We start from the raw sequence: 27,925 nt of genomic DNA, 5'->3' as shown, positions 1-27,925 counted from the left end.
ATCGACTATTGATGGATTGGACTATTGATTCCAATAATCACTGAGCACAGCAATACTAGATTTTGAATTAAAGACCGCAAAAGCCAAAAATCTGTACAAAGTGCGCATTTTTTTAAACGCTCATATCTCGTAAAGGAGACCCAAACAACAAAAATCATTACTATATTCGAATTCAGTGGGTCAAACTTAGTAAAGATTGGTTAGTCTCTGCTCTGGTAACTTAAAAACGTGATATTTTGTTGCTCAGTGTAATTAACACATGGTTAATAAACTGGACGCTAAATTCAAACGAATTCAGGTATCTTGATAACTGAAGCAATTGGAGTTGTATATGTATGTATAAGGAGCAACATAAAAAAAAATGAAATGTATGGAATTTTCAAATGAGTTAATTGGATTAAGGGGTGGTGGTTGGAGTGAAACGACTAAAAGGAGTAAAGCGGCAGCCACCAACATAAGCAAATCGGTCTCAACTCACAGGATGGCGAACCAAACTCGACCATGTCCTAGGGTCTGGACAGAATTTTATGTTTTATCTCTACACATACATACATACATACATACATAATACATATATTTTGAGGTGAGATTTACATGAGAATTAAATCTCTATGTTTACCTGCTGATGTGGCATGCATTTTAGAGTAGTGTAATTGCATGAGAATTAAAATTATATTTTATTACTACAATGCAATTACACTGTTCGACAAATGACGACTTTTTTTGGTTCAGAGACGAGATATGACTTTTCTTATAGATCTATGCCCAGTAAACACGAATCTGGTATTAAAAAATGTTTGGCTCGAAATTCAGAGATGTGTTTTTTAAATCGCGCGATTTTTCTATATCTTGGTGTTAGGTCCAAACGAAAAAAAAAAATAGTGTGGTCAGAACACTATCTCAATAAACATGTTTCAATAGAAAATAATCAATATAAAATAGTAATAACAGTGGGAAAAAATCCCAAGTGAAAATACGTACTTTTGACTTTTGATTTGAACTGGATGACTACTTAGAGAGATTTGAAAGCTAAAAAGTACTACAAATGGAAGATAAAATACTCGACTATAGGTTTCAATATTCATTTTGAACAGGAAATTGACAGATTTTGAGACATCGACCGAACAACACCAAGATATAGAAAAATCGCGCGATTGAAAAAACACATATATCTCTGAATCTCGAGCCAATCAATATTTTCTATTACCAGATTCGTGTTTAATGGGGATAGATCTATAAGAAAAGTCATATCTCGTCTCCGAACCATTTTTATTATTCGGTGGCTGTTACTGAAAGGAAAGTGACTTAATGGAATGTCGAAAGATGGAAAAAATTAAAATTAGAGTCAACGAATCGATTTTAATTTTTTCCATCTTTCGACTTTCCTTTCAGTGAACCAGACCCATTATTATTTCATACAGTTTGTTATATTTTTCATTTCAGTAAAATTCTCAAAGCAGTCGACTATAATTATTTCATCTTTTGAAGTTTACGGCGAAAATAAGTGTTTTTATCCGCTCTACATTTCTTTTGCTAAAGTACCTCTACTATATATGCGTGGTCAATTATCAGATGGCGTATTTGCAGAAAATTTGGGACCAGTAATCGATTGGTATTTTTTTTTATTTCTTTTATAATTTTTGTAAATCGGTACCACCAAATATCCTACATACTACGGCCATAGCCACAATTTTTTTTAGGGCTGGGTGAAATCCAGGACCACCCCCCCCACCCCGGGCGTTTAATAGATAACAACTTTGCTATGTTAATAGCTAGAGCAATATTTTATATTTGGAAACTAATGAAACATTCATACACTGCGACTAAGTCATAATTCTCATAATTATATATTTCTACAGTTTTTACACTTCGAATTCGTCATTTTACAAATAAAATTCGTCGTTTTACGTCGTGTTTAATTTGATTTGCAACATGACGAATTTGATTTGTAAAATGACGAATTTGATTCGTAAAACGACGAATTCGATTTGTGAAACGACGAATTTGATTTGTCAAATGACGAATTTGATTTGTCAAATGACGAATTTGAAGTGTAAAAACTGTAGTGTTGTACCCGACGAAATATCATCGCATGGGTGTTGACATATTGAGTTATTAAATAAAAAAAATTTAAATAAACGTTCGATCCGCAAGCGATCGGATTTTATTTCAAATACCTTTTAAATATATTTAATTTAATATTTACATTTAATTGTTTAATATGAAAAAAAAATGGTAAAAATTTCTTACCTACAATAAATATAAACAATATAAAACACCAATAGAAAAATTAATCAACTAAGTAATTAAATACATTTTCAATAGATGCTCCGAGACTTAGCGCCGTCTATTTTCCTAGAGTAAACATTGGTAGCAAACAGTATACATTTTTTCTTTTGTTATTATATTCGTATACGTTTTGTTGGCAGTGGTTTAGCCGTGATATACATATGTATGTCGAATCGAAACGACTATTATAGTACGGTGAGCGTTATCTCAGACAGACAGACACACAGAATAGCGATATTATATATATGATTTTTTAAATTAGCGAGGCTGGCGCCCCCATAGCCTCCCCTGGCTACGGTCGTGTTTTAATCCCATTTTCCATTCCCTCCACTACAAAAGACAATAGACGTCACTGGAAATAATAACTTTTCCCAGGACGACTTTAAAATAGTACATATGTATAAATGTTTGACGTGATAAAGTCTGCTACACTGATTTTGAGTGTAACAGAATTGGTAGCAAAATAAAAATATATATTTTTTAATATAAATATAAAGTTTTGTAGTAATAAATGTGCTTGAAAAAATTTAAGGTCTGTCAACATCGAAGAGAAAAAAATAGTTGTAACATCGAAAAATTTTACATACGTGACTAAACCGTCCCGCAAATATAAATCTTTATATTTCGAAGCAGTTACCAAATGCACTGTCTCAGCGGGTTGTATTAAGTATCTCAACGCTTATCAAACCACTCGGATAAGTCTGAAAATATTAATCGCGCGGAATTCCAACGAGAGCATCCTGAAATCTAGTTGCATACCTTATATTTGTAGCGACATTTTTCGTTGGGTGCAAAATTTGGAGCCCGATCTAAGATGGAAAATGAGGCAATTGCCTTGCCTACGGACGGCAGCGGAAAAATTCGTCGAGGAATGTGTCGAAATTCACAGTCCGTTCACACCTTTAGTGAGCAAAATCGTTTCCGAAATCAACGATCCAATAAGTCAGTATAAATATCGCAAGTTGGAACTATGTCCAAATGTCACGCAGAAAAAATGTGAAAGATGCCGCAAGTGCTTGAAAGGCGAACAGTGTGAATACCCCAAAAAATGGGAGTGCTACGATAAAAACTGTCCCACTCTCTTTAAACAAGAAGGTTACAAAAATTATTTCGAGATAAGGCATGAATTTGAGTCTCTGCAGTTTTTGGGTAATCCCCTAACTATCTCGGGTAAACAGTGTTACTCGAAAATCAGCTTCGGTGCCATTACACTAGGAGGAGGCGATTTTGTGCTCGCCAAAATCAAGGGAAATCAGTCTCAGACCACTATTGTTAAATTGAGCTATGTGTGGAAAGAATCCGATGACAGTTGTGGAATGTTTCATGGTCAGGTTTTTATTGAAGGCTGCTATACAGTGTTAGGAAGTGTTGCCGACTGTAATGAGATATTTTTATGTAGCGAATGCTGCGATGAACCTGTGTCGAATATTCTTGCCAAAATACACGTAGACCGGCGGGATGTGTCTAAGACATATAAAATTCCCAGCACAGAAATCGATCACATGTTGTACTCAGATATCAAAAACATTTATTACAGCAAAGTGTATTGCCAGAGTTCAGGTCGTTTCACAGATATACCTGCAGATCCTCCAAATGTTGATAACGCACTGAATTACTGTTCATCTTGTAGCATAACGAAGGAAAAGCTCATATCAGAAATTCCTAGATTCGAAATGGTGTCAGACCGCAACGAAACAAAATTTTATCAAATGTCCTCACTCTTTATAAACGGTTTCAAATATAATGAAGGGGTAGCAGTATTTATAACGAATGACAATATTTTCAACGAAGCGAAATGTTCTGTGCCTTCCAAGATCAATGTTGATGGATCAATATTCACTGAAATGTATCGGAAGGCAAACTCGCCTGACTACGGGGGTGAATCGCCCAAGCCATATCAAATTGGATATATATCATATATATTAGTGAATAATAACTCTGTCGACGACCCTGAAAACGTAAAATTGGTTGTCAATTTACTAATTCGACCCGAAGATACAAAAATGGATGAATCTTACACTGAGGATCTCGGTTCCGTTTACTGGACAGATCGGACAGAAATCATCGGCGCCAAAAATCTCATCCGACCGGTGGATCTTATTTACCGTTCCAACATTCCGGAAAACACAACTCTATCCAAATGGTGCAACGAAGGAACGGATCGTTTTTACATAAACGGCATTTATAATTTGATAACTAAAAAACTCGAAAAAGTTGTTCCGGATAAAATACGCAGAATTGGATCACACCATTGTTCAACGTCTTCGCACAGCGAGCCAGTGGAAAAGCTGTGTGGCTTTGATTTGTTTGGAGGATGCGGGGGGTTCGCATACGGTATGTCTTTGTCAGGGGCTGTAGACATCAAATGGTGTATTGAAAATGACGTACCCACCTCGTTGGCATATAAAATGAATTTCCCCGAATGTGAAGTCTATACTGAGGATGTGAATGTGGTGCTGTCGGCAATTTTGAAAGGTGGCAATGTGTTGGGCGAGCCGTTGCCGCTTCATGGTGAAGTAGACCTCCTCATGTGCAGTCCACCATGCCAAGGCTTCTCATCGATGAACCGTTTCAGTGACGGCGAACAGTCTATTATAAACAATAGTTTGATTTTCAGCTCGTTGTCGTTTTTCGACATATACCGGCCAAAGTATTTCATCCTTGAGAATGTTGCCAATTTGGCTATTTACGAAAACGGTCTGGTGATGAGAACCATTTTGTCGATGCTGCTGCAATGCGGCTATCAGTGTGGATATTATGTTCTTCAGGCGGCGAACTTCGGCGTACCCCAAGCTCGGAGACGCTTGTTCATTGTGGCGTCAGCTCCCGGTTATAAACTCACCGAAGCACCGAGACCCACACATTCGTTCAACCATAAAATGGCACTGACTGTGACTCTGAACAATTTGAAGACAGGCCCTGCTGAACAGTGCACTTTGGCACCGAAGCGAACGTGTACCATCCGAGATGCTATAAGCGATTTATGGACGATAGACAATGGATCGCATAACTTTTATATACCGTACGAATATGATGGGCCAAAATGTGAATTTCAAAGGCAGATGAGGAGTAGAACGTCGCCCCTGGTCTCTGAACACTGCTGCAAGAGATTGAATGAAATAAACTATGCCAGGGTTAGCAGAGTACCGTTCACACCAGGAGCAGACTGGCGAGATTTGCCAAATGTGCCATTAACACTACCAAGTGGAGACAAATTAGTGGTAAATATGGACAGTTTAACTAATTATTATTAACAGCTTGAGTTATGCTCCATACCTCGACACAAACTTTGAAATCGTTAACTCTTTGAGTGCTGACGTCTTTTCTGTTGAAAGCCCACCATGCTGAAAATTTCGCCAACATTTCCAACTAGAATTATTTAGAAATCCAATAGAAAGCATGTATAAAAATTGTAGCTATGTAATACAAACAAACCTTAGGTCACACTAACCTAGATAGCTACCGCCGAGGATTTCGAGTTTTGTAAACGGTGTGTTTAGACTCTCTAATATATCTTGCAACAATATTAAATAAACCAAAGAAGTATTTTTCCAAAACTAGTTCGATTTTTTTCATTGTTGTTGAAATGTAATGCTCACAGTCTACATGCAAAGATACTCAGCATTCTGATACGGTTATAAATTCAAAAATCCGGTGTAAACCAGTCTTTATAAACATTGACATGGATTACACGAACCATGTTCAATGCATTTTTTTTTCAATACATCCTGGAAAGGTTCAGTGGGTAGTATTCTTGTTTATTTTTTACATACTATAAAAACAACGCCCATGGGCGTTTTTCAGTTCCGTGGACTTCAAATTCAGCATTCAAAGGGTTAAGATAGATTATGAATAAAACTATATTTTTTGTTATTCTTTGTAAATCATGGACCAGTGAATTCTTGAGAATAGTTTGATCTGTATATATTTTAGAATTTTAAAGAACCGGTGTTTCTCAAGCTTGTAATTTTTACTTATTTTGAGAATCACTGATTTTCATAAAGAACATGATGCATTAAATTTTTTTTTCGAGATAGGGGTTTAATATTTTCGACCATTGTGGCGTATTAGGGATTCCTGTAATGCCACAATGGTCCAAATTTAAATAAATAATTATAAGTTAATTATTAAGACGATTACACAGATAAGAATTATGTATATAATATAATATAAAAAAAATGTATGTAATTTTCACAGCCTCTTAATTATGAGTATCCAGACAAGAACGGAGTGATGCGAGGAGTCTGCAAGTGTATTCGTGGTTCGAAGTGCTCAGCGGAACCTCAATGCGACTCCCTAATACCATGGTTTCTTCCACACTCTGCTGATAAACATAGTAATTGGGTCGGAGTTCTTGGTAAGCGCTGTAATAAATAATCATGTTTTAGCGTTGTGCCATTTCATCTTTGAATTTTTTGCTGTGTTTCAGGTCGTCTAAGTTGGGATGGTCAATTCAATACGACATTAACGGAGCCGAATCCTCTCGGAAAACAAGGTTCGGTGATTCATCCCTCACAGAATAGAGTTTTATCCATCAGAGAGTGTGCCCGATCGCAGGGCATTCCAGATGATTTTGTTTTGGTCGGCAGCTCGACCAAAAAATATGCTCAGGTGAATGACGTTTTTCAATTGGCATTTTTCTAAAATTCATTTGATGAATTTAAGCATTATGTATTTTTATATTCGTACTTGTTTTCGTTGCAGGTTGGAAATGCAGTCCCTCCTGCATTAGGTCGTGCTATTAGTCATGAAATATTGAAGGGTATGAAAGAGTCCGATGATTAATTTGGCTTATTTGCTGTTTTTCCTACAAATGTTTTTTCATATTATTAGTACTTTTAATACTTTCTGCTTATTTTTTAATGTTAGATATATCTGCTACTTATGTATGTTTTAAAATGTAATATGTATTTAATATAGAAGTATTCTGTTGTAGTATGAATACATACTCATACAAGCAGTATTATGTTTTTAAATTTTTTGCTATAACGTTTTTTTAAATTATAGATCTATATGATATTTTTTGCATGTGTATTAATTATAAATTTTTTTATAAATATATCCATCGATACATGTATGTAAATGTTACTATGCTACTGTTTAATTTGAATTAAATCTTATAATAAAAATATTGTATTATTTCATAGACCTATTTATGTACATATACACATACATTTATAATTTTTCAGCTGTCATTTTTTCAATATTTGTCTATTTTAGTTTAATTCTAGTTCTATTTACAATATGTACAATTGGATTATATCCAATTATATCCACAATTGGAACATTGATTTTATACAAAAACAAATCAAAAAATGAAACAATTTAAGCTGGTTGTTAACGAACACTAACATTTAATACTGTAATATTGGGTATTTCAACGCCTAAAGTTAATTTGGAATGAATTAAATCAAAATATGTACAAACATGTTCTTTATAAAACAACTTGGGGCTATTTGTTGATTTTATATTGAAATTTATATTAACTTTGTATTGTCACGAATAAAATGGTATAAATAACCAACCAATTTATGTCATAAGTGACTTCTTATAGTAAAATATAAAGAGAATCTCTTTCAAACGCATGATCAATGAAAATTTACGAGACATAAGAGCTATCGCCGAGTCTACTTTTACAGTATCGGTAAGATATGTGATAAAGATATTAAAAGTATTTATTTATTTATTGAAAGATCAATAAACAACAGATGTAGAAAGGCATAAAAATAAATAATAAATGTAACAAAATAACATCTGAGCCCAATTATAGATTTTTACAAATTACATAAAATGGTACACGGAAACCAATGGAAAAGAAAAGAATAAAAATTCAAATATGACTAAATAGAACAGTGCATAGCTAAACATAAAGTGATATAATATTGGATAAAGATTATATAATAGATATAGAAATGGATCAATCAATCAAAACTCTCCCGATGGCAGTCCTGAATTGATGCAAGGAAATATCGAATAGGACAACGTTGTTCAGCTCCCCGTTAAACATACGATAAACACGCTGTAGATAGGAATATTTTAGGGAATTGGTTTTGAAAGGATTAAGTGAAATGAGTGCAACGTCTCTAGTATATGTACTTCACTGGGATCCTGAAACCTACCTTACACAGTAAATCGGGACAATCAAGGAAACCATTTCGGAGCTTAAAAAGGAATGTAGCATCAGTGAGTCGTCGCCTGACAAAATATACGGGTATACGAAGTATACGAGTTTTAAAATATCGGGAACAGTAGTATGGGCGTAGATAGGAAAACGGTAGCGTAAGGATTTGATAAATTTTAGTTGGACTTTTTCAATACAATTAATATGGGATATGTAAAAGGTGACCAGATAATTGAGGCGAATTGAAGGTGAGACTAAGGTCTCACCTTCAATTTCAAGGTAAGTAACCTTAAAGTATTCGAATTAAACGTTAAAACTTTTTCGTAACTTGTACAGGTGCTACTTTAGTATGCGGTCTACCTTAGAAATTTAGCTAGAAATTTTGGGCCCTGATGCAAATATTACGCAAGGGCCCCTTAATATATTTTTTTAAATACGAAATGAAATAAGTTTATGTACATCTAATATATAATTTGGAAAGAGACTTTGTATGTATATATGTATGTATGTATCTTTGGTTCGTTCGTCGTCCGTAGATCGGTGACGTCAACGAACACATTATTCGGTTTATTTTTTTTTCGATTCATAGGCGCTGATTCGATTTTTTTCGATTTAATGGATTCGAAGTCCCCGCGGGGGCGCAAGGGGTGCAGCCATGGGGCCCCGAAGGGGGCGCAGCCTTATGGGGCCCCAAAGGGGGAGTAGCCTTATGGGGCCCCGAAGGAGGCGCAGCCTCATGGGGCGCAGCCGTCATCGAACAAATGATTCGATTTATTTTTTTTTCGATTCAATGGATTCAAAGTCCCCGCGGGGGTTCAAGGGGTGTAGTATCATGGGGCCCCGCCAGGGGCGCCACAGGGGGCGCAGCCGCATAGGGCCCAGAAGGGGGCGCAGAGGGGCGCAGCCTCATGGGGCGTAGAGGGGCGAAGCCCTTAACGGCAATTGCTCATGGGGGCGTAGAGGGGCGAAGCCCTAAACGACAATTGCTCATGGGGGCGCAGAGGGGCGAATCCCTAAAAGGCATTAGCTAAGGGGGGCGCAGAGGGGCGCAAGGGGGCGAAGACCTAAACGGCAATTGCTCATGGGGGCGCAGAGGGGCGAAGCCCTAAACGACAATTGCTCATGGGAGCAATTGTGTGACTGACCACAGTGACGTGTTAGAGTATTGTAACTGTGGCTAATATGTTAAAAATAAAATAAAATAAGGCCATATAATAGAAGTTTTCTATTATATCTGCCTTAGTTTTAAAAATAATTTTTGATAACTGATAATATTATCTATGTCTTGAATAGGCTCCTAAACCACTGAACCGATTACGATGGAACTTTCAGGATTTATTGTATGCATGTCCGGGAAGATTACTGTGAAGAAACCTCTTAATAATAATATTCGTAATTACGATTTTACTGACGTGAAAGTAAAGCTATCCTTCAACGCATCACGCCGCGAGTGTGACAATAATTCTAATAAAAAAACCATACTGTACATAACCAAGTACAAAATTAACAACAACGCATGAACACATAAAGCGCGTATGCGCTAGGAAACAATACCTGAAATGTGCCGTGCGAATGCACGCACACCTCAAGTAAACAAACATGTACGCTTGATTATGCGTGCATAAGCACGCACGCACGCACACACACACGCACGCACACACACACACACACACACACACACACATATAGACACACACATTTTGAAAAAAGCATTCCGCGAACTTTTCGAAAGCTCTAAACGATGCTTTACTCATTATTAGATCCCCCATGGGGGCCAATGAGAGAGCCCCTGACGCTGTCCAGCAGAACCCTCCTCTCAGCCTCCATCCCAGGACAGGACCACAGAATATGATCTGCATCCTGCTCCGGAAAAGAACACGAACAAAAGGACTCAGATACCAAGCCCATAGATGCGAGCTTGCCGTTAAAGTGGCCATGACCAACGTCAACAAATATGGAACGGAACGGAATGTGGAACGGGAACGAGAACGGGAACGGAAATTTCACGCGTTATTGTGGAATGAATAAGAATACAGATTTGATTTGAACACTTTATTATACGGCGACAAAGTTCCTACCCATATTACATATTGATTATCACGTTTTACAACTACAAACAACAGCCAACATAGCTGTTGTCGTTTGCCTGAGACCATCCGATAAAATTGTCACGTAGTTGTCTATGAACATGGACGAATTTTGATCTAAAACCGTTCTGAGCGTTGCTATATAGTTCTTGGCCAGTCTTAGGGTTTCTATTTTCGACAGTTTTTCCGTGTGCTGAGGCCCTTGATTAATATGTACGTGGCATAACGGAAGGCATCTGAAATGGTTATTTGATTAAAGGTTTTGTGGAAAATTGTGTTGTGTGTTCAACTTTGCTTACCTTCTTAATTTATCTAGAGCTGCATTCAGCCGGTGCATCCTGTTGCGTTCCCTAGCGTTGGTCCTGTTCCGTTGCAGTTTCACTTTGCTGATGCGTTTTGAATTCGACGAACAACTCTTTTTCAGAGCGGTATATTTATCCATACCCATCGGAGTGTTTTCCCCGATATCACAGGCATAGTGATATTAATTTGTTGCATGCATTGCTAATAAGGGTAATCCTTCCGGGGGACCCATGGGAGCGTCGATACTGTAATAAATAGTCTTATTAAAATATATTTTTTTATACTATTCTTATTATTTTGTTATTAGTCAAAAATCAAATAATAATCAGTTCAATTTAGTAGATGGAAAGATCGATAATGGGCTTCTTGTGACGCATTAAATGTGTACATATTATTTTATTTCATTTTTATGGAAAATTTGCAGCATCAAGATATGTAAGTATAAAATTAAATTAAAAATTAGACTTAAATAATATTGTTACGTATACTAAAATAAGAGATAAGTAAAGTCGCATTCCCGTGGAATTCTCAGAAGTGACCGATACCAAGACCGAATGTCGTGGGAATACATATCCAAGTACGTGACCATAACAATAGGTAAACAAATTAGACGTCAAAGATGTCCTGAGAGATCTACCCCTTATAAGGCGGTACTTAAGCGATATCAATACATTCTGGACTGAACACTACCAGTGTGTGTATCTCCTTAATCATCGATAAATGCTGTGTTAAAATAATTGCAATGATGAAAAGAGACAATAATTTTATATACCTATAGTATGAACCATAATTTGTAACAATAGCGTTAAATAATCTTGAACTATTTTTAAATAATAAATACATATCTTATACAAAATGTTTTTTTTATTTATTATTTAATCCTTTGAATGCTGACCAACGCTGATCGGCATTTTGCCAACAAGTCCATGAGCTTGAATATATGTGTTGTTTTTGGAAATGATTTGATAATATGTTGTGTAATGATTGTATTGATTTCAGTCATTATGAGTAATGATTGTATTCGGTACATAAGTACAAAAGTTCACCCGTTCGAAATGATGTCTGCCTGTCGTCGCTCGGCCTAACGTTATTATATATATATATATATATATATATATATATATATATATATATATATATATATATATATATATATATATATATATATATATATATGTTATTATCTATATATCTATATATATATATATATATATATATATATATATATATATATATATATATATATATGTTATTATATATATATATATATATATATATATATATATATATATATATATATATATAAATCAATGTGTGTCTGTATGTCTGTCTCGTATAGGCTCCTAAACCACTCAACCGATTACGACGGAACATTCAGGATTTGTTGTATGCATGTCCGGGAAGCTTACTGTAAAAAAATTCGCGCAAAAACGGGAACGGAAACGGGAAAAACGGGAATGAGTGGCATTGCAATGCAATACTTTCAAACGTTTTCACGTCGCGACCTGCGATGTTAGGGTAAAATAAACAAACATTGAATAATTTAAAATGTGTTCGCCGTTTGTATTTTTCCGACAAATGGGAACGGGAACGAGAACGAGAACGGGAACGGGAACGGGAATGGCATGCGTTATTGTGGCGGGTTCAGCTAGTACATAAATAAATAAAGAAATAAATATATATAAACTTTTTTAAAATATCTACTCGTAAATATTAAATTTTGATTTTTAAATGATTTTTATTATTACTAAATTATTTTCACAATGCATCTTATATCCATATTAATAGCTACTGATCTACCGATCATTTTCTATTTTACAATTTTATTTTATTCTTGTTAGTAATTAAAGTACTGTATTATTCTAATGTTAATGTACAGCATAATAGGAAAAAGAGCTCAAATACCTATTCTAAATACTAGATGAAGTTTTGTGATCGTGAGAAAATACATTAACATGGGAAAGATGGAAAGGGATGATAATTAAAACGGATGGAAGAGGAGAGGGAGGGGGGATGAAAGTGCGATTATTATAGAAGCTGTTAAATTATTAGATGTTGAGTGGAAGTTCAGTTCTTGTGCCGTCGTTCCCTTATTGACTCCATCCTATTTTCCCCTTCGGCGTATTGATTTTCGTTTTGTTTGTGAAAGCTTATAATTTAGTTAAGAGTTATCTAATGTTTGCATGAGTTTTCAAGTGCCAGATTATCTTGGCACGTACATATATATTCGTCATATAACATACACACACACTCACATACAAGTAGAATAATGTATATTTTCCATTTACAACTTTTTTACTTTGTTGGTGCCTTTTCATCCTGAGCGTCCAATTGTCTGTTGAAATTGCCTCAATTGCTCCATGGCGTGTACGATCGTTTCCATAATGAGCTTTGGGTTCACCGTTGGATGTATTTTATTCCCCACCACATATTTCACGACTGTAACAACAAAAACAATATCAAATAACTGTTCAAAATCACGTCACAATCGTAGTATGTACAGACACATGTTTGAATAGTATTATTGTTTGAATATTCTTTGCGAAATACCCGATGACAGATTATAAGTGTGGTATTATTGTGCATACATTACGTTCAAATGAAATTTAATATAATTGATAATAATTTGCATTTTTATATGGAGAATAAGCGCCTCGCTTAAAACCTAAAAATGTATCTAATATATAATTTCGAAAGAGACTTTGCATATATGTAACCTTGGTTGGTTGGTTCGTAGACAACAGATTCGATTTATTTTCTTTTCGAATCATAGGCGCCGATTTGATTTTTTTCGATTCAAAGGATTCGAAGTCCCCGGCGGCGAAGGCGTCGGATTCTGGTATACATATAAATTCGAAAGAGACTTAGTATATATGTTTGTTTGTTCGTGACAGTCAATTTAATAAAAAAAAACAAATTAGTATTCAAATAAATTATTATAAAATAAAACTATTCAAATAAATTTGATAAAATGTTTACTATTGCATAGATTAGTCATGTTTAAGCGGTTTTTATTACAAATACCGAGCGAAGTCGGGTAAAACCACTAGTCTAATATATAATTTGGAAAGAGACTTTGTATATATGTATGTATGTATGTATCCTTCGTTCGTAGAAATCCGTGACGTCATCTAACGAATAATTCGCTCTTTTCCGATTCAAAGGATTCGAAGTTTCCGGGGGCGCAGGTATCGAGGGCGAAGCCCTAGGGCTCCGCCCCCCCGGGGGCACAGACGCCAAGGACGGAACCCCAAGGGGGCGCAGACGCCGGGGGCGTACATATCAATCTTTATAAGAGACTTACTATATATGTTTGTTTGTTCGTGACTATTCAAATAAATAAATATATAAAACTATTCAAATAAATTTAATAAAATGTTTACTATTAGATTAGTCATGTTTAAACGGATTATATTACAAATACCGAGCGAAGCCGGGTAAAAACATTAGTTCTTTATAATTTAGATGTGTTGATCACAAATATTATAATATACACATTACTAGTGTTGTACCCGATGAAATATCATCGCATGGGTGTTGGCATATTAAGTTATTTAATAAAAGAAATGTCTCGGTTCTGTGTTCGATCCGCACGCGGTTGAAACTTTTTTCAAATACCTTTTAAATATATTTAATTTAATATTTATGTTTAATTGTTTAATATGAAAAAAAATGGTAAAAACTACCTACCTACCTACATGTAAACAATGTAAAACACCAATAAAAAAATTAATTGATTAATTAATTAATTATATAAATTTTCAATAGATGGCGCTAAATGCTCAGAGACTTTCCTAGAAGTTTTTTGTTGATCTGTTATTATGTTCGTATTATATTCGTACTTTTTGTTGGCAGTGTTTTAACTGTGACGTACATATGTCGAATCAAAACGACTATTATAGTACGGCGAGCGTTATCTTACACAGACACACATACACACAGAATAGCGATATTATACTTATAATATACCCTATATTCAGTATATTTGGAGAAATAAAATAAAATATAAATCCTGGTCACTCGTTATTTATCACAGTGCGGCAAGTATTAACGGTCCGTATTTTAATTGAATGGTCAGTTTATTTTGACGGTTGTTTGAGGCAAGAAATATTAGTGATTATTTAATTTAAGAACTACCAACCTACTTTAATTGATGAATGACGAAACACTTACTTATGTACTTCTGTATTAGTATTTAATCGCCCAAAGTGATTATTTTCATCTTTACTTTTCATTTTAGATTAAAAAAACGCAATAGTGAAAAAAATTGTTTTTACTGTGATTTTATTAAATTGTTTATTTATTTATTTGGCTAATTCTGTGTATTAAAATGTTTTCATTGGTAGTTTTCCATGTACAGTACTTTTAAAATTACCATTTTTCGAACACGAGCTTTCCAAGAAATAATCAATTTTCACAATAGATGTCACTGAATTAATTTACAAATTTTGATTGTTGTCCGTCTGTTAGAAAATTTACGCATCACTTCAATTAGCATAGATGTCACGATATGTTTTGTATTTTTGTTTTCCAGAAACTTGTTGATTAAAAATACGACGGGTTCTCTTTTTATCGTTTTGCCGGTACCAGTTGAATCAAACAATGAACGCGGGAAATGGAAAAATATTATACAAATTCTTATTTACGTGCTTAATATATGTACTTATTTATTATATGCATATATAATACAAAATTATTTCATTCTAAAAGACATGTTCACACATTAGACCAGAGTAAAAAATGAGAAATTTTGGATCTTTGTTATGGATTTGATGAAAAAATTTGCGTATATCGTAAAATTAAAATTTTTAACTAAAAAAATATTACTTTTATTCATTATAAGATACCTGAGATTATCGCAATTTTTTTAACGTAACGTTTTTATTTTTGAAAATATTTTCTTTTATGAGTATTTTAAGCATAATGCATTTCGAAATAAATACTATTATGAATGTATTATAAATAATAATACCACTGATTTGAATCACAGAATCTCATAAAGTTTTTAAATTTCAAATGAAATTTTTTCACGAGAGAGAGAAAGTTGACGGGTTTCTCGGAGAGGTTTTTAAGTTTTTGTACTCTTTTAAGGATTACCAGATTTTTTTACCATATTATTTTTTGCTTATTTTCACTTTTGAATTTACAAAATAAATAAAACAATACAATTATTTTACAGCGAATCATGAATAGAGCATTTTACAAAATTCAAAATTAGAGAATTGGTTAATTATTTTTACTGGTTGATAAAAAAACCTTGTATAGGTCTTTTAATTGATGAAGATTAATTCTTTATTAATAACATGTGTATGTATTGGAAACAAATGCGTGTAAATTGTATACCGATATTAAGTAAGAGGGCGATTTTAAGGAAAGCATGATGAATTGACAAAGCACTGAAATTTTCTTCGAAATAATTCTCGTTGCTATCTTTGATATTTTTAAGATCATGAGATGAGTTTGACATTTGTATAAAGAACTCTACCGTCAATTCTAATTCTTGCAGACTGTAAAATTGCGATTTCATTGAAAGTTAACGAAAAATCACCGGGCAACATCATGTACTAAATTTTATTTAACTGCTTTAGAAAAATACAGTTTATTGATTTGAAAATTCTTGTATTGTATATATGTACATACAATATGAAAAGAAAGCAGGAAAAGAAATACTAGAACCGATCTAGCACAAGATTTACGTAAAATATATATGTATGCAGTCGCATTCACCCCCCACTCGACTTGCGATGGCCATTTACATTTCGTTTCAGTTTCGCATTGCATTTTGGTCAAGAAATACAATATTGTTCGCAAGTATAGCGGTCGGTAGAATTTGACTTTTATTTTTTGTTAGTTTTAAGCTCGTGTTTCGCATTTTTAAATATTTAAATTAATAACATTTAAATCTAGAATACGTAAGTTGTTGATATTATTAATTTATTTATGCGTATATATTTTATATTAATGGAAATTTATATTTTTTAAACGGTAAAAGTAATTATCAACGTCATGTTATGGGCAGCAAAACTTACAGTAAAAGTAATAAAGATCTTGCATTGAATTATATTGTAATAATATTATATATATTAAAATAAGAAAAAATAAAGAAATAATTTTAACGTCCTTTGTCCTTTACGACGGTCTATTTTATCTCAACTTTTACTAGTGCATATGCATACAGAAGTAGAACTAATGTGTTTGTCAAATATAATCAAGTGAAAGAAAAGCGTTCAAGTATAGGTAAATAACTTAAATCGACTGTTTAGTATCAAATCGGTGTAATTACCCAAATGCGAAAATGAGATATTGCAACTATTTTCATTCTTCATTTTATTATCAACCTATGCTTTCATTCTTCATTATTAACCTATGCTTCACCTGTATGGAATAACGCCTCGAATACTAACCATTCCAAGCTCCAATTAGGACAAAATAAATCCCTAAAAATAGTTTATAATACACCCATATATACTAACTTGAAAAAACTGTATGCCATAAATAATCTAACAAACTAACCAGTAGATTCTATGACATAATCACTAATAACCATACGAACACACTTGCGAAGAGTCTCGGTGATTACAATAAAATGTATGTACATATATACCCTTCAGGTATAAACACAAATTACCTAAACACAATCTGCTTTAGGTCATCGACTTTAGAGAGTCTTTAATCAATATTATGTATATTAGATGTATTATGAGCATTTATACGAATCGTAAATAGGTTTTTGAGCTCTTTTTCCTATTATGCTGTACATATTAACATTATAATAATATAATACTATGATTACTAACAAAATTAAATTAAAATTATAAAATAGAAAATGATCAGTAGATCAGTAGCTATTAAAATAGATATAAGTTATATCTATATATTGTGAACACAATTTCGTAATAATAAAAAGCATTTAAAAATCGAAATAAAAAATTCTTCATTTCAATGTAATTACATATGTATGTATGTTTGTATCAAAAGTTGTAGCAATATTGATATTTACGTGCATTTGAACATAATAATAAATTCAATTCAATTGTTTTATTTTATTCAATTTTAGTTGTCGAATAACGGATGAGCCTTACAATAGGCGAAAATTGTACGCGAATATTTAACGTTTCAATCAATCGATACAGTAATATCGTTCGTCTGTCGAAGCTGCAAATTTTTACGAAAATCAATCGCCATTCAATTGTCGACTATAGTTTTATTGAATATTATTGTCATCCGCACATTTTGTTCAGAGATATCATCATTCGCAGCAGTCATTAGTGACTATTAGCTACATATTGTCATACAGTGTTTTCAGTGCGTGTTTTTCATAATAATTTTTATTATTTGTTTGTATTGAAGTTTTCCTTCGCGTGTGAAAAATAAATTCATTTGTTTTGGTATGAAGTGAATTCAAATTTTAAAAATAATTAATATGGTATCAAAAATAAAAGTGCAATCTTTTTAAACGTGTATTGAAGATGATGATCGGCAAAGGCGCTTAAGCTATTGCTATGGAGACTACATACAACTGGTGAATATTTATCTAATTTAATATTGCTCCGAATTTTTATATTTAATAATACTTGTACGTTAATTTCAAATATTATTTTTTTAATTTTTAGGTCGCTGTTAAGGTAGGAGATTTAATTTAACTCACAGAGAAAATTTACCCGTAAATAAGTATGATTTATTTATTTTTACTCACACATTAAACAATTAAATCTTTCAATTTCACTGCAGCTTAAATATTATTACATACCTCTTTTATACTTCACTTACGATTACAATTCAGGATATAATTTGACATACATAGATGGCGGTAGTAAAATAAAATTATTGATATTTTTATTCAAAATAATAATTTAAATTTGATAGTGTAGTATTTTATATATCGAACAAAAAAATAAATTTAAAATTTTAAAATTTTAAAGATATTTAAAATATAAATATTATTTATTTAAACTTGGGAAAGATGGATCCAATTTTATATTTTTCTGAGCGATAATTGTGTTGTTAAACTTGTACTTGATAGATTAGAAATTTTAAATCATATTCAAATAGTGGTGACAAATTGTATATGTTGTATAGCGACAAATACTTTTTTATATTAAAATTTAATTATTGTGAATATATCAAAATTCGAAACATGAACTCAAAACTAACAAAAAATAAGACACGAACAATGTTGCATTTCTTGATCAAAATGCAATGCGAAACTGAAACGAAATGTAATTGGCTATCATGTCAGTCTCGTGCTATGTAAATCAGTTCCACTATTTCCACAGTTTCATATTTTAAGTGAAAATAGGTGATTTTTCTTTTAAAAACCAAGGCGAAAAAGTTGTAAATTTCACATATAATTTCAAATCCTTTCTAAAAACACCCTTTGAAATATTGTTGTGAAAATAAAGTTCAATTAAAAGACAGTTAACTGGTGTGCATATAAAGAATTGCCAATCTTTTTTTTCCCATGATGTCATCACGGGTTACATGTGTTTTTAAACAAGTGGACATATACATTTATATTCAATTCCAATCATGTTCATGTAGTGGTGATATAATGGGTAGGATGGTTTTGTTAATTCGACGAGGAACCGTTTCAACAATGAAATCGGATAAATTGGCAAATTCTGAGGCGCGTTGACAAGTATGGGTATGTAAAATGCGCTGCGCGGAAGCGCACACTCATGCATACATCCACGAAGACACACACACACGTTCATTCATCATTTCGAACGGGTGAACGGGTAGGATCCATGAGTGTGTAATGCGCGGACTCAATTATTAAGTGGACGCACTCCTATAAATTGCCTTACATTATATTTATATGTAACATATAACTTTATTTTAATTCGTGTATCAATTCCTGTCCAAAACCACCGGTTGAAATCAACGGGAACAACACTAGTTTAAAATATTGTTTGATCAATTGGGTATTATGAATAGAGGTACGACTGGAAGCGTGCTTTTTCCAGGAAACAGGGCGTTTTGGGTCTATTTTCAAGGAAACAGGGCAAACTACAAAGCTAGAGAGCATAAAAAAAAGGTTCATCATAAAAATGAACAAAGCACGGCGAACAATGAACAATGAACTGTGCAAAGTTGGTCCGCTCTTTAATTATGAACATACTAGTGTTGTACCAGATGACATCATCGCATGGGTGGTGGCATATTAAGTTCTTAAATAAAAAAAAATTAAAAGAAATGTGTCATCCTACCTTAATACCTTTTAAATATATTTAATTTAATATTTATATTTAATTGTTTAATATGAAAAAAAGGTAAAAACTACCTACCTACCTACATGTAAACAATATAAAACACCAATAGAAAAAATAATGAATTAAATAATTTTTCAATAGATGGCGATAAATCCTCTGCCAAAGTCGTCGAATTACGAGACACTGAAAAACTCAAAAATTAACGATACATCTATGAATTGTACATAAATTTTATTGTACGTTAATCATGCTCAAATGGTGGTGACATAGCAGGTAGGAAGGATTGTTTGCCAATTTTTAAACGGGAACCGTTTCAACAATGAAATCAGAGAAAATTGGCAAACTCTGATAGGAAACAATCGACCTGGAGTCACAAATATCCTACTCTGACCAGCAGCACTACATATGTACAGACAGACAGATACACATATAGACAGAATAGCGAAATTATACGTATATACATATGTTCATATGTAGATGAGAAATTGTATGGAAAAACGATTGAATCGAATTGATAGTGGCTATTTCCTCTTAACTGGTGTTCTACTGTATTACATTATATATATATATATATATATATATATATATATATATATATATATATATATATATAAATATATGATGATCATATGTTATACGAGATATGTACAATATTTGAGCCAAATATTTTGTTCGAAAATTATTAATGCCGTATAGTATAATGGCGAATTGTCCCCGCGATAAATGATGATGCGATGAAGTGTCCGGACACGCTGATTTAAAACTCACCCAATAGAATATGTAAAATAAGCCTTCGCGAAATGAATTAAATGCAAATGATTTTACGCGTAGAGAAAAAAATTCAATGTGATATCTTTTAAATGGTTGTCGGATTCGATGTCAGTGCCGGGGTTTTTTCAAACGACTCCGGAGCCCCGATCCAAACACTTTTCTTTGTAATTCATCGTATTTTTGAACACACTCGGAACGTGCATTCGTATAATATATCGAGTGGGAAAGAGGCGGTGGTGTATTCAACGGGTTGTTCCCATCATCCCATTCCAAAGCATCCCCTTGAATGGTCGGGATTTCACGGGCGTGTGTGTTTGCGAACCATTGAGACATAGGTTCGTTTGGGGGGAGGGTGGGGAGGAGTTCCTCACACCTCCCACATATGTACATACCCGGTCCTTGCTGGCGCTTTCTCTCTTCGAGCATGGCTTTCAATTTAATGAAACTTTCTAACAACTTTATCCATCGTCGACTCTTCAGTTGAAGTGCTGCTTTGATTGTGCCACATAAAGTTCCCCGGATTCGAGCTCGAATATTGCTTTTTATTGCACTACAAATTGTCCATAGATATTCCTACAGGACCCCCTATCGCGGCTCGCTTTCGATATGCCCTATGGTTGGTCCACTTAAATTTTTTTGGAAAAGTATATTTTTTCCAACGAGGTCTCGAGGAAAATATACAATATCGGGTTGACAAGTGTCGTAATTCAATATGAATTTCATCAGCATTGCTCGAAGAAGAGCTTGGTTATTTTTCTGATAAAACTGCTGAAGGACTCAATTCCATTATGTTACTAGAGGCTTTGAAAATCAGTCAAAAAGGCGTGCCGCTTTGCAAGATGATATTGCACGTATGATATTGATGATACGTCACTGATGATGTTGCAACTCAAAAACAATTTTAAATGAAATTTTTATTTAAATGCAAATTAAGATGCTAAGGAGTCGTTTGAAGATCAGGAACGAGCACATATGTATGTATTACATTGAAGGTTCTCTTTGGAATAAGCGCATGAAAGTTAATATAAGCTCGTAAAAGTTAATATACGTGTGTACATATGCATCATAGATAGATGCAGTGTTCAAAATATACATAATTCAATATGGATTCAAAAGGAACCGAGTCCTTCACAGGTGTTTCTCGTATTCAATACTAGTTTAAAATACTTACTTTTATTATAAATACATACATTCCTCACATAGTAGTATTGTATGTTTAATCTGACTTATAATCTTTAATCTTTTACTTTATCTATGTACGCATGTAGCAACAATAGATGAAGTTTTGTGGTAATGCGAAAATTCTACTTCGAAATTTTGTCAAATTTGAACTCAAAATGGGTGTGTGTGTGTGTGTGTGTGTATTTTGGAAATAAGTCGAACGTCAGTAGTCCTATCAAACTGAAACTATTAGTTACTGAAATGTTACGTTGTAAATTACCTCCCCTTATAGTTAATTTATAAGGGTAAATTTCCGTGCAATAAATATGTATGATAAATTTCATTCACTAGAAAATATTTAAATTTTTCAACCGGAAATAGTACTTTTTCTCTAGAGAAACGAGGGTTTTTATGTTTTTCTTCGAAACTTTTCGCAGTATTGAACTGAAATTTCATATTTAGATGTTTTAGTTTAATTCCAAAATATGTATGTACATATGTATATAAAAATGCCTTTATTTTACTGATTAGCATTTTAGTTTATTTTTGTCAGTATTTAAGTATTCAGTGTTTACATTAAACGGCCAGTATCCATCGTTCAGTATACAGATGATCAGTATTTAAACACAAATGGTCAGTATTAATGCTAAGTGGTAAGTTTTATTTTGACGAATGGGCAGTATTACTTTTTGGTTGGTATCACCATCTTGATAGACAATTCCATTCAATAGGCATTGCTATTTGTTCTGGCGAATGTCCGTCAGATTTTTATACTGACATTTAAAAACATAATACTGACCATTTTGTTAATGAAATACTGGCCGAAAACTGATTTTTATTCTTACCGAATTTGATTAAAATATTGGCCATTTAATTTTTTGCCTATAAGATTTTGTGAAGAAGTCGCAGTTTACTCTTCTTCGATTTTTCTTCTACGATATTTTTCGACCGTTTAAATATGTGTGCTCTTCACGGGAAAATTCCAGTAAAATCCTCGTATCAATTTCATGTTAATAAAACAAAAATCAACAAGTTTGATAAACCGAAAGTGGGATCTTTTCCTTTTAGCAAAGCTAAAAATGTTGTGACCGCATGATTTTTTCCACACTTCTTAACGTATAATATTAAGTTGAAAATTTATATTCGTATTTTTTTTATGTATTAACTTAGAGTTGATGAGGTTTTGGATAGAATTCATGAGCCGGAAGTAGTAGTATTTTTTAAAACAATATTTCATTATTTTATTTTGAACTTTAAAATTATTCTTATCTTTTTGATATTTTATGCTTATAATATTTATAGTGATATTAAATAATGAAAAAATTTTGAAAAAAATCCTACAACCGGAAGTAGAACTTTTGTTTTACTGAAAATTTAAAATTTAACAATTTCCCAGATTGGTGCTCAAACGAGAACGTTTTCATAGTCTGTATGTTTGTGTCATTATCGAATTTTGTTTTTGACACTTCTTTTATTTCCCAAACACATATGTATGTACATATGTAGATTATGTCATGGGTTGGTCACATCCGAAGGGATCTTTCGGTGCTCTGCTTTGATTAGGTCTGCCTTGTGTGATTAGCACAAAAATGAGCTATCGCTTAAGTTGCACACCCTACACATTTCTCATATACAATATGTACTAAAAAAAATGATGTTTAAGTGAATTGAGATACAGTTTTTAGCAATGTTGGGTAGGGGACACACGCAGGTGTCGCAATGCAGAGGCGCTTCTGCAGTCGGGTGCATATCGATTCGTGAACAATTTAAGTCGGAGAAAGCGCCGCTCAAGTGGGGCGACCATCCGTAATTAAATCGTGGGACAGTCTCAAGGAACAGCTTTGATCTCACGTTCGAGGTGATCGACTGTCTAGAACAGCGCTTCGCAACCATTTCGTATATATGTATTACATTCACACACACGTATTTGAAGAATACAGGGATTTGATTTCGTTAAAAAAGAAAACGACTACTCCGATTCCGATTGAAATCAAAATTGTTCAATAGATTTTTTTCTCATTTTATCACGTGTAAGACTTATTTCCAGGTGCAAAAGTATAGTCATAATTGTACCAACCAATGCGACAAATGGGGCTGTTTTCTAATAAAGGGTGGCGTTCTTGTAGTGTATCGACACGTGTTTTGTGAACACCTCTAAGGATTTTTTTTTAAAACTCAGATACAGCTTCATTATAGTCGAACCAATGGCCAATCACAATTTTCGTTGTTGTTCACATTGTTCGTGCGTACAGCGGTCGGTAGAATTTTACTTTTATTTTTTGTTAGTTTTGAGCTCGAGTTTCGTATTTTGAAATATTTACATTTATAAAATTTTAATGTATACGTAAGTTGTTGATATTATTAATTTATTTATGGAATACGTATATATTTTATACTAGCTGTATTACCCGGCTTCGCTCAGTGTTTATAATATAAACCGCTTAAACATGACTAAGCTAATTTAATTAAAAAAAAAAAAAAAATTTTAAAATTTTAAAAAAAAATTGAAAAAAAAAAATTAAAAAAAAAATAAAAAAAAAATCAAAAAAAAAATCAAAAAAAAATCTAATTTTTTTTTTGCCTTCTAGGGCTTCGCCCTCGGCACCCCCCTGAGCCTTTGCCTTCTAGGGCTTCGCCCCTCCACGCCCCATGAGCAATTGCCGTTTAGGGCTTCGCCCCCATGATCAGTTGCCTTTTAGGGCTTCGCCCCTCCGCGCCCCCATGATTCAAAGCCGTCTAGGGCTTCGCCCCCCTTAGTTAATGCCTTTTAGGGCTTCGCCCCCCGCGCCCCCAAGATTAATTGCCGTTTAGGGCTTCGCCCCCCTTAGTTAATGCCTTTTAGGGCTTCGCCCCTCCGCACCCCCATGATTAAATGCCGTCTAGGGCTTCGCCCCCCCTAGTTAATGCCTTTTAGGGCTTCGCCCCCCGCGCCCCCAAGATTAATTGCCGTTTAGGGCTTCGCCCCCCATGGTTAATTGCCGTCTAGGGCTTCGCCCCCATGATCAATTGCCGATAAGGGCTTCGCCCCTCCACGTCCCCATGGTTAAATGCCGTCTAGGGCTTCGCCCCCATGATCAGTTGCCTTTTAGGGCTTCGCCCCTCCGCGCCCCCATGATTAACTGCCGTTTAGGGCTTCGCCGCCCTTAACTAATGCCTTTTGGGGCTTCGCCCCTCCGCACCCTCATGATTAAATGCCGTCTAGGGCTTCGCCCCCATGATCAGTTGCCGATAAGGGCTTCGCCCCCATGATCAGTTGCCGATAAGGGCTTCGCCCCTCCACGTCCCCATGGTTAAATGCCGTCTAAGGCTTCGCCCCCATGATCAGTTGCCTTTTAGGGCTTCGCCCCTCCACGTCCCCATGGTTAATTGCCGTCTAGGGCTTCGCCCCCATGATCAGTTGCCGATAAGGGCTTCGCCCCTCCACGTCCCCATGGTTAATTGCCGTCTAGGGCTTCGCCCCCATTATCAGTTGCCTTTTAGGGCTTCGCCCCTCCGCGCCCCCATTATTAAATGCCGTTTAGGGCTTCGCCCCCCCTTAGTTAATGCCTTTTAGGGCTTCGCCCCTCCGCGCCCCCATTATTAAATGCCGTTTAGGGCTTCGCCCCCCTTAACTAATGCCTTTTGGGGCTTCGCCCCTCCGCACCCTCATGATTAAATGCCGCCTAGGGCTTCGCCCCCCTTAGTTAATGCCTATTAGGGCTTCGCCCCTCCGCGCCCCCATGATTAAATGCCGTCAAGGGCTTCGCCCCCATGATCAGTTGCCGTTTAGGGCTTCGCCTCATAAGGCTGCGCCCCCTTCGGGGCCCCATGGGGCTGTGCCCCCTTGCACCCCCTTCGGGGCCCCATGCGGCTAAGCTCCATAAGGCGGCGCCCCATAAGGCGGCGCCCCATAAGGCAGCGCCCCATAAGGCGGCGCCCCATATGGCGGCGCCCCATAAGACAGCGCCCCATAAGGCTGCGCCCCATAAGGCGGCGCCCCATAAGGCAGCGCCCCATGAGGCTGCGCCCCCTTTGGGGCCCAATGAGGCTGCACCTCCTTCGGGGCCCCATGAGGCTGCGCCCCCTTTGGGGCCCCATGGGGCTGCGCCCCCTTTGGGGCCCCATGGGGCTGCGCCCCATGGGGCTGCGCCCCATGAGGCTGCGCCCCCTTCGGGGCCGCATGCGGCTAAGCTCCATAAGGCGGCGCCCCATAAGACTGCGCCCCATAAGACTGCGCCCCATAAGACTGCGCCCCATAAGACTGCGCCCCATAAGACTGCGCCCCATAAGACAGCGCCCCATAAGGCTACGCCCCATGAGGCTGCGCCCCCCTGCGCCCCCTTCGGGGCCCCATGGGGCTACGCCCCATGAGGCTGCGCCCCCTTTGGGGCCCCATGGGGCTGCGCCCCCTTCGGGGCCCCATGTGGCTAAGCTCCATAAGGCGGCGCCCCATAAGGTGGCGCCCCATAAGGCGGCGCCCCATAAGGCGGCGCCCCATAAGGCGGCGCCCCTAAGGCTGCGCCCCATAAGACAGCGCCCCATAAGGCTGCGCCCCATAAGGTTGCGCCCCATAAGGCTGCGGCCGATAAGGCTGTGCCCCATAAAGCTGCGCCCCCTTTTGAGCCCCATGGGGCTGCGCCCCATGAGGCTGCGCCCTCCGGGCCCCCTTCGGGGCCCCACGGGGCTGCGCCCCTTGTGGCGCCCCTAGCGGGGCCCCATGAGACTACTCGCCTTGCGCCCCCGCGGGGGTGAATCCATTGAATCGAAAAAAACAAATCGGCGCCCATGGATCGAAAAAAAAAAATCGAATCACGTGTTCGATGACGTCACCGATCTACGGACGATGACGACGACGACGAAGACCAAGGATATTTACATACAAAGTCTCTTTCCAAATTATAGATTAGATTAATGGAAATTTATATTTTTAAGACGATATAAGTAATTTTAAACGTCATGTTGTAGACATCAAAACTTACAGTAATATTATTAAAGACCTTGCATTGAATTACATTATAATCATATTATATGAATAGTTAAATAAGAAATAATTAAAAAAAATACAAATGATTTTACGTTACTAATAGATAAACGATGTTTCTACCATTATACAATTTACAAGCATTTGTTTCCAATACATACATAAGTTATTAATAGATAAGACTCCGTGAAATAAAAAAAAATACTTGAAGGTAGTAAAATGCATATATGTATGTACATACATAGTTGACGTATCAGATTTGTCAAATATCGGTCCTATTCCCAATTCGAACTAAACCCGAGAAAAAGATAAAGATAGAATTACTAGTGTCTCATATTTGCATACATTGGATATTGGCGAATCACTCTCATATGTAAGTCACCAAACTTCATTCAATATCCAAAGATATTATTATGTACAAAATAAGTAATATTTAAATGCCGGAGTACACGGATTAAATATTTTTAATTTCATATATAATTTTAGATGTTGGAAGAGAATGCAAAAGGGTGAAAGGGTAAAAGGAAGACCGCAGGGAAGATGGGTAGACGAAATTTGGAAAATGTGTGGGGTGAGATGGGTGAGAGTTGCGCAAAACAGAGACGAGTGGAGAGGTCGTCATCCTGTAGATGACGATGATGATGATGATGATATATGTAATTTTAAAAGTTGGAAAGTGCTTTCTTAACGACATAAGCGATGATTTGTAGAGGCCCTTTACGTAAATTAGTGAGAGTTGGTTGGTCATATAAAAAGAGTTTAGTTGAACATATGTACATATGTATGTATGTTTGTAGAAAAGGTCAAGTCACTTGTCTTGTGATAATTTTTCATATTTTCAACAAATACATGTATGCATGTAAAACATTATAATTGCCTTTCTAGATTTTCCCCCATACTTAGCATACGTGTAAATATGTGTGTATGTATGTATATTTGTACATACATATGTATGACGAAAGGACAACGAAACAAATAAATATTGTATAGGGTTAAACAATTGGTAGTTATGACTTTGTTT

General features: G+C 35.5%; 1 protein-coding gene across 1 annotated transcript; it reads left to right on the top strand.

Moving 5' to 3' along the window:
* The first annotated feature begins 259 nt into the window (after window positions 1-259).
* On the top strand, window positions 260-7,410 carry LOC143922252 (DNA (cytosine-5)-methyltransferase 1-like). The gene is made up of 7 exons (XM_077445477.1): window positions 260-298; window positions 389-511; window positions 1,461-1,612; window positions 2,822-5,510; window positions 6,487-6,646; window positions 6,719-6,900; window positions 6,994-7,410. The coding sequence occupies exons 1-7, from the start codon at window positions 260-262 to the stop codon at window positions 7,072-7,074; spliced, it is 3,426 nt and encodes a 1,141-aa protein (XP_077301603.1). The 3' UTR covers window positions 7,075-7,410.
* Window positions 7,411-27,925: the final 20,515 nt, after the last annotated feature.

The sequence above is a fragment of the Arctopsyche grandis genome, chromosome 2, assembly GCF_051622035.1.
Source record: "Arctopsyche grandis isolate Sample6627 chromosome 2, ASM5162203v2, whole genome shotgun sequence".
NCBI classification, from domain to species: Eukaryota; Metazoa; Arthropoda; class Insecta; order Trichoptera; family Hydropsychidae; genus Arctopsyche; species Arctopsyche grandis.
The sequence above is the reverse complement of the archived record's forward strand: the minus strand, read 5'-3'. Positions and strand labels throughout refer to the sequence as shown.